The sequence below is a fragment of the Rhineura floridana genome, chromosome 7 (genome assembly GCF_030035675.1).
Source record: "Rhineura floridana isolate rRhiFlo1 chromosome 7, rRhiFlo1.hap2, whole genome shotgun sequence".
Classification (NCBI taxonomy): Eukaryota; Metazoa; Chordata; class Lepidosauria; order Squamata; family Rhineuridae; genus Rhineura; species Rhineura floridana.
The window spans coordinates 110612385-110627364 of NC_084486.1; the positions used below are offsets into that span (position 1 = coordinate 110612385).

A 14980-nucleotide genomic window follows, 5' to 3' on the forward strand; every position below is an offset into this window, starting at 1 on the left:
TGGCCTGGTAGATTGACAGCCAGTGCATATCCCATAAACAAGGTGTTACATGCTGGTGGTAGGTTGCCCCCGCAAGCAATCTATCTGCCATTTTCTGCATTGACTTGATTTTTGAAAAATTAATATTGGCAAATAGCTGCAGGATGAGATTTTTGGCAGGAAAGAGTTAAACCTGAGGAACTCTAATGTGTAAAATGAAAATCTGGATTTTGAAAACAAACAAACCTGATTTGTAGTACTAATGGATACAAATTCTCAAAAGTATACAAGATTTTGTTGAAATTAAAATGTGAGAAGATAACAAAGCAAAACTTTTATGAAAAAATACTATAGTACCCTTTTACAACCTGCAGCTTACAGCTTTTACAGCTTACATGGATCATCCTTTTTTCAGTCCTCATAGTAACACTGCGAAGGAGGTTAGGCTGATAGAAGTGCTGTGTTAAGGTCACTCAATAAACATTATTGCTTAGCAGGGGATTATAAACTTTGATCTGGCCTGTTTAAGCCTAGCACTCTGGCCACTATCCCACACTTCATTTGCCTTTATTTGATTGTGGGGGCAAGTCTGTCCTGCAGTTCCATCTATTTGGAACTAGAAGCCATCCCAGCTTGCTGTGAAGAGATCTTTATTAGCGGAGGAACTTAGCCGGAACAAAAAGGAGGTGGCGCTTGTTTCCGGACGGTGAAGCGCCTGCTCATCTTTCCTTCGACAGTATGGCGTCCGTGCTGTTACGGCCTCTGTTTTTCGAGGGTTCCCATCGTTTGCTTGCTGCTACGCCTGGGCGTATCACGCTTCGCCCTCAGCCGCGTCGTGATAACCAGCGCTGGGTCCGTGCCTATCTGGAGCAGCAGCGGCTGCTCGAACCCCCAAAGCGCCGGTAGGAGGGGGCGGGGCTCTCGGAGAAAGAACGAGGACTTGGACGGAGAGGGCAGGAGGGCCTAGCGCGGGCCGGTGGCTTTTCCCCGTCTCCTTTTTGCGCGGAACTTCTCAAGGGTTACCTGGAGGGGACGTGGGCAGTGTTTAGAAGGCGGCCAATGAGGGCTGCTTCCTTGGCTGGCTACGGGGTTGGGGGAGTGAGGACTCTGGAGGTGAAGGCGAAGGCGTTTTTTCGGCGGTATAATGTAACTCGGAAAGAGAGAAACGTGGGAAGGGCAAATTTCTCTAAAGTTCCGTCGTTTTGCGGGCTTGTAAAGCGAGTTCTATGGAGATGAGCTGGGGAGAATCTGTCGTGGCCTCATGATTGTCGTGTAAAAAGTTAGAGAACTGTCAAGAGCCTGAGATGAAATTGTCCATAGAGAACGTGTATAAACCGTCTTTACATCCGCAAAGACTTGAAGGTGGCTTTTTTAAAAAGCAAAAATGCCCTTGAGTGACTTAGTTTATGTTGAGAATGAGGACTGAGTTATAAGGGGGGGGGGAATCCAAAGGGATGGTCCTGTTCCTCTGCTGCAGCACAAGCTTCAAAGAGTCTCATGATGTCTTAAAACCTAACAAATATATTATGGCATTAGCTTTTGGAGACCAGAGCCACTTCATCAGAGACATGGAATGTCACCTTGAGTTGACATAGCAGGTTTTTCAGTTAATCAATCCAGATGTATTGCTGAAAACCATTAGTCGACATAATACAGAATAAATAGGAGGGATAAACGCAACAAAATCCCTAAGTCGTCACAGTATAAAACAATAAAATGGGAATAGATAAAACAAAACTGAGCATAATCAATAAAAAGTGACTTAATTGAAACCTGGTAGTCTAAATGACATATTTGCCAACTGGCTGAGCCAGGTTAAGTTTCCGTCATACCTATTCCTAATTTAAGACTGTAGGTAACTATTGGCCATAGTGAAATATACAAAAATATAAACTCAGATAATCAAGTTTCTCCATTAATATCTTTGTCATTTACCTTGTAAAATGTAGCTCATGCCTTAGCCAGCGCCATAAAATAGGTGGCTCCTTTTCTCAGTATCTTAATATACTTGTTAAAAAGCAAGGGATCTGTCTTTCGACACATTGACCAGAGGGTACCATTTTTTAACAGACCAGCAAGATAATTGTGTTAGCAAACAATTAAACAGATAATGGACCTAGTTTATATATTTAAGCATCGCATCTGCCGTGAATGCTTTGGTGTAGGTGTGTGGCAGCAGCTGCTGAAGCATTCATGGTAAGTGGAGCAGGCATGTAAGGTGGGTGGCTGAAGCAAGCAAACTGCAGCATAAATGCTTCAGATGCCCACAATGGTGGCGGCAACAGCAGCAGGCAAAGGGGGACAGGAGGTGAACTGTAGCTGTCCTGGGCTAAAGGCTGGGGGCAGGGAGGAGAGAAGCAATCAAGGGCAGAAGTAAGTAAGGCTGAGCTGTGCTGTGCTCCCGGCCAAGGGGCACAGGGGAAGGCTGGTAAGTGGCTCACATGGTGGCAGCGGCCTAAGCAGCGGCAATGGCAATCTCAGTAGCAGGCGGGTAAGCAACCTACGCAGGGCAGTGGTGGTAGCAGCCTGGGCAGGTGGGGGGGCTGGTAAGGTTTTGAGTGCCTGGGGAAGAGGATCAGTTTGTGAGTACTGGGGGATGGGAATGGTTTGTGAGTGCCTGTGTGTATGTGTGTGTGTTCGGAGGTGTCTAGCCTCTCTCTCTCTCTCCCCTCCCCCCCACAGCATTTGGGGGTGCCTGGGGCATGTGTGTGTTTGGGAGTCAAACAGTCATGAAGCTCACTGGGTGACCTTGGGCCAGTCACTGCCTCTCAGCCTCAGAGGAAGGCAATGGTAAACCACCTCTGAATACCGCTTACCATGAAAACCCTATTCATAAGTCAGAATTGACTTGAAGGCAGTCCATTTCATTTTCATATTAGGAGGATATCTTTACTGACTTAAGAGATGCAAAAACACATCATTTGTACTCCTTAGTGCAAGACAGGATCTCTCTGAAAAAAAATGCTCTCCAAATATCTAAATTTCTGGAGTAAACCTGTCATAATTTGATGCCAGGTTTTATCCCACAATGAACTAAAAGTAAATTATTCCTGCTAAAATAATTTTGCCAGACAGTGCTTCAGCATTCCCTTAAATTTTAGCCAATAATTAAATACCTCCTGAGAGATCTTAATGGATCAGACGAAGATCCTGTTTCCAGTCACAAATACTGGATTGGGGTATATCTTGGGGGTCCCCAGTATAGTACTTAGAATTAATCTTGGATGCATCTAACTCATCTGAGATGTAGAAGCCCCAAATCCCAGAAAAGTAGTTGATGTTTCAAAACTTCCCAACAAGGGTACTGTTGAGCTCTATACACATTTCTTATATGGAAAGCATTGAATGTGCTTAAAAATTGATGTGTATGGGATGATCTACCCAGGTTTTGTGTCTGTTTCTTACGCTGAAGATACTCCAGGGTAGATCTGGCAGGAGATGCAGGAGGAGAGGAAATGGAAATCCTGTTGTGTCAGCTGAATCCTGTGTGTGGAGCACTGGATACAACCTAGTGTTCTGGAAATATATTCTATTGCTTAACATTTAGAGTGATTGGCAGCTAGGGGTGATAAAGCAAGCAGACTGGTCGGAGGAAGAGGTTAGAAACTCAGTGTTGCTTGAAGGAAAGGGAATTGGCTGTTAGGTGAAGGAAGAAATTTGATAGACTTTTCACACCCTCACTCTCACTGCTGGCCAATGGGAAGAGGCATAACAATATGGTGAAGTAACTCCAGAGCAGGACACTGCAAAGACTTTCAGGATATCAGGCAAGGAGTATGAAGTAGGTAGCAGTAGGCCGGGGAGAAACAATTCAGTTTCTCATGAAGCCAAGGTTTGATTGTCTGTGAGGTGACTTGTGATTTAAGTGTGGGGTGTTTAATAAACTGTGGTTTCATTTTGGCTTAGTAGGGTGTATGAACCAGGTTGCTGTACTAATGAGCAGATGCAGTATGACAGAATGGAAGGTGTGTGATATGTTGTAGCGCAGAAGCAGCAGGGGTCTTTGATTTCTTTAATTTCCTATCAGCCTTCTTTCCCTGCTTTCTGCCAGCTTGTTCAACATTCGATAGTTTACTGTTGTAGAAATTCTGCAGCATCTGGAACAATGATCTTTGTTTTTTGAACAATAAATTAAAGTTTAATTAAAGTAATGAAAGACAATGGCTGATACCTAACTAAGTCATACTCAGAATAGGCCCATTTAAATTAATGGACTACGGGTGATGTAATTCAATGTTTATAGAATTCTCTGTTCCCAACATGCTTTTGCTAACAGCAGTTAATTCTTTTGAGTATCTGAAATACTGACTTCTTGTACATAATGCATTACTATTCTTACAGTATGGTTTCCTAACAGAAACAGATCACAGAACAACTGAGAATGTAATGCTTGCTTTGTAACATCTAGTTCAGAATAGTGGACTAGAGATGGGATGGGCAATCTATGGCCCTCCAGATGTTGTTGAACATCTACTCTCTCCAGCCTTAGCCAGCAGGGCTAGTAGATGGGGATAATGGGGGTTGTAATCCAACAAAATGTGAAGGACCACAGGTTCCCCATCCCATTCAAAAGTCTGCCTTGATTGATTTCTTGCTTTTTTGTTTGTCTCTATTTAGCTCTGAGAAACCTAACTGGGATTATCATGCAGAACTACAAGCTTTTAGCCACCGGTTACATGAGAAGTTTTCTGTGGACTTCCTCAAGACTGCATTTGTTAACCATTGTTATATTAAACATGAAGAGTCCAGACGCCAAAACCTGGGACTAGACAAAGAAGCAATTGCCCTTAATCTCAAGGATAATACTGAACTTTCTCTGAAGGGGGCCTCTTTTTCCCAGTCTTACCTTGCACAATGTTTGAAAGAAGCCTATCCAAAAATTCCACATGCAGGCATTGAAGCACTTGTTAACTTTCTCACCAGAGAAGAATTAGTGTGTTATTTGGCCAAAAACCTGTCTCTACAAGACTTCACACTTTGTGCAGAATTTCCTGTGCCATCTAATGTGCTTCAGCAGACTTTCTTTGCTGTGATAGGAGCATTGCATCAAAGTAGTGGCTCTCAGAGAACAGAGATCTTTGTAAGGGTAAGTTATTGCACACTATAACATTGTTATGTGTAGTATAATTAATAGTTCTTTGGCACCCATCCTAGACTTCAGTTCTCCCTGTCATAACACTTAAAGGAATAATAAATTCCATCTTGGTGCTCAAACATTTAGTTTGTAATCTCCTACAACCATCCTTTTAATTTTTAACTGCATATGTGTGATTGAAATAGAAACTTCAAGCAGCTTATGGCAGGAATGTTTGTAAGAAAATCAATGATGCTCAAAGAAAATGCACAATATGTTATATATTACTATAGTACCTAATTCTGGCACTGTGTTTTCTTTATCAATATTTGGCCTCTATGACCCAGCCTTCTTTCATCATGTTTTCACGCATTGATAGCACTCCAACATGGAATACCAAGAGGAATGTCTAAAAGATATTATTTTTAATATGCTAAATGAAGCTTTTAAAAGTTTGAAAGAGACATATGCCTGCACGGGCATCTGAAAACTGAGAAGCTCCCACTGCTAATTACAATGCATGCACATCCAGTTGTATTAGAACTTTAATAGTATTGTGGTATGTTTATTTGTCTAGTAACAATGCAAATCATTTTGTTTTACTACTGCATGAAATTGGACTCTCTGGCCTGAGTCCAGGGCAAGACTCGTCATAAATAATGTGGTAGTGTCTTTGCACCGCCTTCTGAAGTCAGACAGTTAAGCTAATGGTATGTACTTTTAGGGAGGGCAATTCCAGAGAACCTGTATGTGATGTAACTAGCAGACTGTCTTGTGTGCTTGATATCCTTATCATTCAGGCCTGTTAATGGAAACCAGCTCCAAATCATAATGGCAGTATAGCTTTTTCTGCCTCCAAAATAGGGATGCAACGTGCCCATCTCAACTTTCATTAATTTACAAGAAATTTCTTTCTAACTAATATGCTAATAGAAAATCCCTTGTTTATGAGGTATCTGAGAGGTATATTTAGTTCATAGTAAATAGCATGACGTAGCAGCAGTTCACTTTTGCAAGAAACAAAGCTGTATCTACTCAGAGTAGACCTATGTCAATCATGCTCATTAATTTCATTTGGTTCAACTATGAATGCTGTATACAATTCATAGCCATGCAATCCTTCTGATTGACTTTAAGGGATTATGTGTTTTTATTTATTTCTTAAAATTGATTTTAAAATATAATTTATGTGCTCTGTATCAGTTTCAATCTGTTAGCTAGCTTCATGAAATAAGTACATAAACATGAAACTTTGTTTTGATGTTAACTATTGTCAAGTTCTGGTTTCTTTTAACAGTTAGAATTAGCAAGAGCAATTTATCGCCATGATTCTTTGTAGCAATCATTATCATTTAAAAATTCCTAATATTATGATATTTGTTTCTACGTACAAGTAATCAAAGTGTATTGACATCTGAAAATTTCCTATTTTTACATCCAGGACTTCTTCATTCCTCAACTGATAGGAAAAGATCTGTTTGAGATGTGGAACGTTGTAAACCCCATGGGATTGTTGCTGGAGGAACTGGCAAAGAGGAATATTTCTGCTCCAGAACCAAGACTAACACGGCAGTCAGGAGCTAGCACTGCCCTACCCTTGTACTTCGTTGGATTGTATTGGTTAGTCAGATTTGAGACGACTCAAATGATTTTACTGCCTATGTATGGTGAGATCATCCCTGTCTTGCCTCTAGGCCGACAGGCTGTTTGTGTGGATGTCACATTTGAATCAAACCTATATATGGAATATGTGACAGCAAAAGCCCAAACCTTGCAATCAATGTAGTCTGGGAATCAACCATGGCAAGTTGATATGAGTCAAATATGGTGCCCACATGGGTAGATCTTATAGGCCTAATGGTTTGGCATAGGCACTTCTAGTGGACAGACAGGATGCAATTTCTACCACGTGTAGCTGGTAAAATCATCTGAGCTGGCTGTTTCTCTACTCCCACATTTCTTGCTAAGGTGTGAGGTGCATCTTATAAAGAAGCTGAATGTGTCTGTTAGTTTCTACTCTCCAAAGAAGGGTAGACATCAGAGTACCAATAAATCTTTCAGCTTGGCCGTTCAATTAGAGATGTGTGTCTGACAGGAGGAGACTTGTCTCTGGCATTCTTTAGCCTGATTCACTATTCACTTCAATGAAATGTGAGTTGAGACATTGTAGTGTCAATATCTGCCCTGTTAAACTTGCTGTGAATGCCTCTGACTTAGTCTGATGTATTTTTAACCTTTGAAAGGAAGGGGGAGAGACTTTAATTACATAACCAAGCTTTTGCCTTGTATTTATCTTAGCCTTGCTTCCTCCTTTGCTATCACTACTATTTATTGGTAGCCAATATCTGATCTTTCCCTTCTCTCTGTCTTCTCTGAATGCTGGGGATAATCTTACAAATTTAAGTCCAGTTTGGTCATTCCTTGCCACGATCATTCAGAATGAATGGGCTTCATTCTAAATTTGTTAGATCTTGATTAGTCTTGTCATTCTTTTTAGTTTTGGATTCTTTTACATTGTGTAATTCACATACAGTATGACAATATTATTCATGGCTTGTGTTTTAACAAACCAGACTGCTTTTACACTAATAAAGACAATCACATGATTGCTTCTGAAGGAATAAGCACTTCACTCTTACACCACTTTTGTACACACACAAAAGGAACCCAGCTTGTACCTAGCTCTTCCACTACTTTGAAGAAGAGGAGCCTTCAAGAGAGTTAATGACTTAGGCCTTCATAGAATTGCTGTAACTTATTTATTAACTTCATATACCACTCTTCATTTGATTTGGATTTCAGGGTGGTGTACAGCATAAAATCAGTACAATAAAACAATACAAACGATAAAAGCAGCAGATAAGATCTTAAACGGAATTCAAGGAAAAATGTTTTCCAGGTGGACCTACACAAATACAAGTCAAAACTGCTTCTGCAGTATGCTTTTCAGACTGCCTGTAGTAATGTGGGGGATTGGAGTAGGCAACTTTGTGCCACATACACATTACAAGCAATCCAAAATAGTATACTGTATCCAACAACCAGTTTTGGTAATCTGCTAATTCTGTAGATCAGAAAATTGTCCTATTTCTGTATACAGTGTCCTTCACATCTATTCAAGCTATACTGTTACTAGTGCTCTGAAGAATTATGGTTCTTTTGAAATGGAAGAGAAGGTATAGATCTCAAAAAAATATGTACATACCCTTTCAGATGGGCTAGGCTCCAATGAGTCATTGAAAGTCACTGGTATTGTTCAGCACAGCATGTAAGCTGAGGGTCAATAAAATCGTGTTCTGTGAATATTTATACATGGGCCTAAAACCTTAGGAGAAAGGAAGACAGCATTGCTCTTTCCCTCTATATAGGCACAGTGTTAATCAAGACTTCTTACAAAAGTGTTTTCTCTTTTTCAGTGATAAGAAGCTTCTGGCAGAAGGTACTGCTGAAACAATATTAGCTGCTGAAGAAGAGGCTGCCCGTGTGGCCCTGCGAAAACTTTATGAGTTCACTGAGAACAGGCGACCATGGGATTATTCTTCTCCAAAATTAGAGCAGACAGCAGAAAATGCTATTAGCAGCAGTTAAGCAGAAAAGGTCACTTCTGTATGCAATGATGCTGCATTTTAAAGGGGAAAAAATTAATGAGTGAATTATTATGAAACTGGCTTTCAAAATACTTACCAATTTCCCTTACTGTTAATAAATCTCTTTGTCTATACTTTTTTTTACTACTTTGGAGAGCAATCACATTTCATGCAGAAAATAAATAAATAAATAAATTTCATGCAGTAATAGTGTATTAAAGATCAGTTAGACCTCATGTTGCATAAACTCAGAGCAGTCATGCTTGGGGTACAGTGGGGAAGTCTACAGTGTAAAATGTCAGTAGAATTTTGGACAACAAAATGTTTCAGATTTCACTATTGCATAAAATTAACTTGTAAATATATATCTGTGAATGTCCATTTCATAATGAGTTCCAACACATTCTTATTTATTTATTATTTGATTTATATCCCGCCCTTCCTCCCAGCAGGAGCCCAGGGCGGCAAACAAACGCTAAAAACACTTTAAAACATCATAAAAAGACCTTAAAATACATTAAAACAAACAACGTTAAAAACATTTTTAAAAAGGTTTAAAAACATCTTTAAAACAAAAAAAGAGTTAAAAACATATTATTAAAGAAAACATATTAAAAGCAATTCTAACACAGACGCAGACTGGGATAGGTCTCAACTTAAAAGGCTTGTTGAAAGAGGAAAGTCTTCAAAAGGCGCCAAAAAGACAGCAGAGATGGTGCCTGCCTAATATTTAAGGGGAGGGAATTCCACAGGGTAGATACCGCCACACTAAAGGTCCATTTCCTATATTGTGCAGAATGAACTTTCTGATAAGATGGTATCTGCAGGAAGCCCTCACCTGCAGAGTGCAGTGATCGACTGGGTGTATAAGGGGTAAGACGGTCTTTCCGGTATCCTGGTCCCAAGCTGTATTCTTGGTTTATCTCTTAATTCTCTCTTCCCTGCCCCAGCATATAATGAAACATGTAAAGTAAGTCTGCACAACATTAGGCTTATAGGCTGACTATGGCCCCTTTGGGCATTTCCTAATACCCTTCATGAACTTGCCACCCTGGGCTCCTACTGGGAGGAAGGGCAGGATATAAATCTAATAAATAATAATAACTCTGTTCTCTTGGTCCTTCTAATTAATGTATTAATAAAAATGTAAACTGGCCCAGATGTAGAGCAGTATTTTTTCAGCAAAGTGTGCACTAGTGTCAATCTGATATGCACTGTAACAGAATAGTGAACATAAGAACATAAGAGCCTGCTGGATCAGGCCAGTGGCCCATCTAGTCCAGCATCCTGTTCTCACAGTGGCTAACCAGGTGCCTGGGGGAAGCCCGCAAGCAGGACCCGAGTGTAAGAACACTCTCCCCTCCTGAGGCTTCCGGCAACTGGTTTTCAGAAGCATGCTGCCTCTGACTAGGGTGGCAGAGCACAGCCATCACGGCTAGTAGCCATTGATAGCCCTGTCCTCCATGAATTTGTCTAATCTTCTTTTAAAGCCGTCCAAGCTGGTGTCCGTTACTGCATCTTGTGGGAGCCTTCAGTAAAACAATTAAGAATCTGGTTCAAGCACTATTGCACTATGGCGCATTGATCATACACAAAGTTAGGGTATGTGGTCATTACAATTACAATTTATACAAGATTTTAAAAGGTTTTTTAATACAAACAATAACAAACATTAATTCATACATATGAAATTAAAAAAACAAAATTGTCTCTTGAATCAAAAGTGCCTAAGTCTTTAGTCCATACTAATGAATGAATACACACTTCTACTATAGTGCTTTTGTAAAAGCTGCTGGTTATCTTGCTTGTAGATTTTAAATCTGTGCCTCAGTGGAGCAAGAAATGATTTCAAGGGGGCTTTACATGAATGCTGTTGATAAAAATTGTCCAGAGGAACTGGATAAAAAATGAATTAATGGAAATGCATCCATCCTGCACCTATTATTCTTCATCCAAGTGAAAATTTGTTAATATGTATTTGAAAGGCCATTAATAAAGACACACAAGTCGAAACGCGTCTGGCCACAATATATGCATCTTGCTCCATTGAGGCACAGATTTAAAATCTACAAGCAAGATAACCAGCAGCTTGTATAAATTGTAATTGTAATAACCACATACCCTAACTTTGTGTAAGACACATTTGCATCTGTTACGGTTGATTTTGAACTCTAGATCTTTACATTGATCATACACATTTTCTTGCTAGTAAATTCTGTTTATTTCAGTGGAACTTTCATGCACGTTTGCTCATAAGTGCACCCTTAAAAGAGGCTTTGCTTCACTTGAGATAATGAAAGATGTTGTAAAATTATGCACACAGCTTAAATACAATGATTCTGTACAGTAGAGGATAGAAATTTCAAAGGAAACTCCTTTTTAGAAAGAGTATCTCATGTAAAAAGAGCTAAGCAGGTAACATAACTTCTACTGCCTGTGTATAAGCCTCTAACACAAGTGTGGCAAATCTTTTTCAGGCTTGAGGGTCACATTTCCTTGTGGGCAACCTTCTTGGCACCGGTGGGTGACTGGTAGGCTATAGTCCAGCCACACAAAAGTCAAGAGGCTTCTAGGCTCACATCTTCCATCCAGGCAAATGACATTACAGTAGGACCCCGCTTTGCGGTGTTCTGCTAATACGGCAGCTTTCAATTAGAGTAAGACCTCACTCATACGGCGCTCATGCCACTTTTACAGCGTTTTTCGGGCATCGGGCACCATTCTATTGAGTGAGTTCTGCTTTTAGGCAGGTTTTGCTTTTAGGTGGGGGTCTAGAATGTAGCCAGCTGTATGAGTGGGGCCCTACAGTATTATATTTCAGGGACACATTCCAGCCAGACAAAAGAAGCCAGAGGGTATGGAGTAGGGCTAGAGAGAGCAGGGTCTGAGGTTCCCCACCCCTGCTCTAAAAGCATGGGACAACACCAGATAAACCAAAGCTGGACCAGCAAAAGAATATGTTTATTGAACACAATGCAATATAGCATTGGGTGTGTGGGAGGAATATTTTTAGAGGAGTATGCTCTTGAATTGGACTGGGTGGAGCCTTTATTTGTGTGCACAATTCCTCATCCACTTGAAGATGCAGAAACCTCTTCCTGTATGCATATAGCTCCTAGTTGGACTGGGGAGATTGCATTTTAGGGGCTGCTCCCCTCAAGCTTTCAGTGAACATGTGAGGAGGTTGAATATCCCCTCCTATTGACAGTCTGTCCCCTTATAAAGCTGTGAAATGATCTCTATTCCCTAGATACATTTCGCCGAGCCTTAAAAACATGGCTCTTTGGACAGGCCTTTGGGGTCCCCGGGGTGGGCTAATTTCTTTATATTGTTTTAAAATTGTCTATTGATGGCCCTGTACTGCCGCTTTTTAAAATGGTTATTGTTGACTGCATTGTATTTTATTATGTATTGTATTATTATGTATTGTTGAATTTAATGTTGTACGTCGCCTAGAGTGGTTTCGGCCAGATAGGCGACACAAAAATTAAATTTATTATTTATTATTATTCTATTGACAGTACCAAGTCTGCCTTCTGAGTATCTACATAAGTCACAGCAACTCAAAACAATTTATCCAACTGCATACATTTTCTCATATTACAAGCAATGAAAAATGGAAGAAAAACAGCTTTTAATACATTTATGTATCCCAAAAAATCAATACAGTCCATTATTCTAATCCCTAGAGTTGCCTATTTCCATTACTTCTAAAACCCATTATGAAAAATATTAGAATGTCTGCTAATTTCATCTGGCGTGCTTGACATTAATGGAACTGAGTAAAATGCTACAACAAACACATGTTAACCTTTGCTCCCTGTTTTTCTTTTATGTTCCACTTAAAATTCCTCTCAGCTGATTAAATGTGTTTGAAGAAAAGTAATCAATAGGTACCAATGACTCACATGAGCTACTGACTGCACAGAGTTCTGCATTCCTTTCATTGTGGAGAGAGGCCAGCTCTTCATTCCTTTCTATTCTATATTTAAATTCCTGTACATACAAAAGAAGATACATACTTCACTTCCTCAAAGGGGAACTAAAACAGGTTGTGGCATCTTCATGATCACCCAGTGAATTCATGGCTGAGCATAGTTTTTATGCCCAGGTCCAAGTTCTGCATTTCATTGGGCCATGCTGGTTTGCAACACATTCTAATAAGGCTTCATTCAGTTTCAAAGTTCCCTTTTGCTATCTGCCAGCAAGGGATAGTTTGCGTGCTTTTTCAAAAACTGGAAAAATTTCTGCTGGACTGTTTTTGGGTATGTAAATCTCACTGGAATGAACAAGAATTGTGCAAGACCAAACATTCCAATGGAGCATGCAAAAACAAGTTGCCAGTGTGTTTTGCATAGAGGGATTTAGAAATTACTGTAAACCGCCCAGAGAGCTTCAGCTATGGGGCGGTATACAAGTATAATAAATAAATAAATAAATAAAATTTAGAAATGAAAATGATCATAGCTTTCAGAAATGATGATCCATGTCCAAGTATGGTTTTAGTTCCTGGGTTTTTTTTATTATTAAACTGGAATACATTTGTGGCATTGAAGTCTCTTGAATTAGCTTCTTAAAGTGAAAGTAAACATTAATGCTAAAAGCTGCTTTTAACTATATAGAGCTTTTAGAGAGCAATTCTATACATCAGTAATGCCACTGATGGGGGGGTGAGGGAAGATACTGCTACTACATCATATGCATTCTGCCCAGGAAGAGCAGGAAACACAGCCAAAAAATACAAAAAAATGGAAGACATGACCCCAACCTCCCTGAAAATGCTGCCAAAGTGCACCAATTGGACCGCTGACACTGCCCTCATGAAGTGAGCCAAATAAACTCATGGCTACAGAGGCAGAACACACAGACTCATGGACACTAGGTGCACCAAAGATGCAGGAGCTCTAGCTGGGTTCAGATTGCAACCAAGGCAAGGCTGGAAACAGCAATACAGACTTTTCTTAGGGTTAACACCTTGACCTCTCACCATCCCAGTTTGTAAAGCCTAGCAGCATTTATGAATCCTGGAGCCCTTCTCCTCCTCCACTAGGAAATTTATTTGGGGATGGGATCCCACCAGCAAACACACTTAAGCCAATCAAGAGCACTACATGGGCTGATAGCCAGGCCCCTGCATAGGCCAATGAGCTCTTTCTACCCACCCCCTCTCTTGGCATCCTGTAAAACCAATCCTCCCCTTCAGGTTGCCTGATAAGCCAGCTCTGCTGGTTGCATACCAGCAGGCTTCATTGCCCCTCTCACACATCACCCTTCCTCGCCCCCCTTGTCCTGAACTTACTGTGTAATGCACCCTGATAGCAGCACCTAAACCATCTTGTGAAGTCCTAAAGTTCCCATGTGCTCCAAAGGAAATGCTTTTGCAAAGTTCCCTCCTTTTTGTGCAAAATGCTCTCCTTGCACACAAGGTTTCTTTTCTCCAGAATTTCCCCTTACCAGAAGTCCTCCGAATCTCTTAAGGGTGCACAGCACGCCAGGGAGATATAGCCCAGCATGCTGTGCAGTCTAATTGAAACCCTGGAAAGCTGCTGCCAGTCAGAGTAGACAGTGCTCTGATTGACCAGTGCTTTTGCTTGGAAAATAACATACCTCCAGTCCAACACTGAGTTAAGTATGCTTAAGGGCATGGATTTTGATGGACTTCAACATGTTTATTAACTCTTGTGTTGGATTGCAGCCTATGAATTTAGGGAGCGTTCTACTGATTTGCTCCCATAGAACATACACGCACATTTTTTCTGTGCCTTACAAGTGAAATAGAGGGCAGGACATTTACTATGTGTCATGATGGCTTTATACTACCTATGGGATGGGATGCAACATGCCTCTGAATACCAATAGCTGGGAAATAGCAGCGAAGAGGGCTATTGCATTCATGCTCTGCCTATGGGCTTTTGGTTGGGCATAACCAGAAACAGATGCTGGACTAGGCAGGCCTGAGGTCTGATCCACCAGGGTCCTCTTATGTACCGTGGTTTCATTAATATTTGGTAGAATTGCTGTGTGTGATGATGGGGACAAAAATGCCTCAGGGGTCGTATGGTGCCTATGGGCCACCAGTTGACTGATCTGGCACCACCATTCCACCCCCTCTTTTCTAACTCTCCTTTCTGCTCCCCCTTTTTTTTTTAAAAAAAACCCCTCTTCTCCTTTCCCTACCATCCAGATCCCGATAACTGGCTAGGCTGTTTTGTTGTCTCCTCTTTTCTTGTGTGCGCGCGTGTTTTTAACCGCCTGCAGGGTCACGCCAGGTAACCGACTCCCCACAACAAGAGAATGGGAAGGAGGGACTCATGGGAGAATCCTCCCAAGCAGAAGGGGG

At 40.8% G+C, this 14980-nt stretch overlaps 1 protein-coding gene across 1 annotated transcript; it reads left to right on the plus strand.

The window, feature by feature from the left end:
* The first annotated feature begins 614 nt into the window (after positions 1–614).
* MRPL44 (mitochondrial ribosomal protein L44) lies at positions 615–9796 on the plus strand. Its single transcript, XM_061636845.1, has 4 exons — positions 615–881; positions 4597–5065; positions 6495–6673; positions 8470–9796. The coding sequence occupies exons 1-4, from the start codon at positions 718–720 to the stop codon at positions 8639–8641; spliced, it is 984 nt and encodes a 327-aa protein (XP_061492829.1). The 5' UTR covers positions 615–717; the 3' UTR covers positions 8642–9796.
* Positions 9797–14980: the final 5184 nt, after the last annotated feature.

Coding starts and splice junctions, on each gene's coding strand:
- MRPL44 (XM_061636845.1), top strand. CDS start 718: ATGGCGTCCGTGCTGTTACGGCCTCTGTTTTTCGAGGGTTCCCATCGT. Junction 882..4,596: donor CTCGAACCCCCAAAGCGCCG/GTAGGAGGGGGC, acceptor GTCTCTATTTAG/CTCTGAGAAACCTAACTGGG. Junction 5,066..6,494: donor GAACAGAGATCTTTGTAAGG/GTAAGTTATTGC, acceptor TTTTACATCCAG/GACTTCTTCATTCCTCAACT.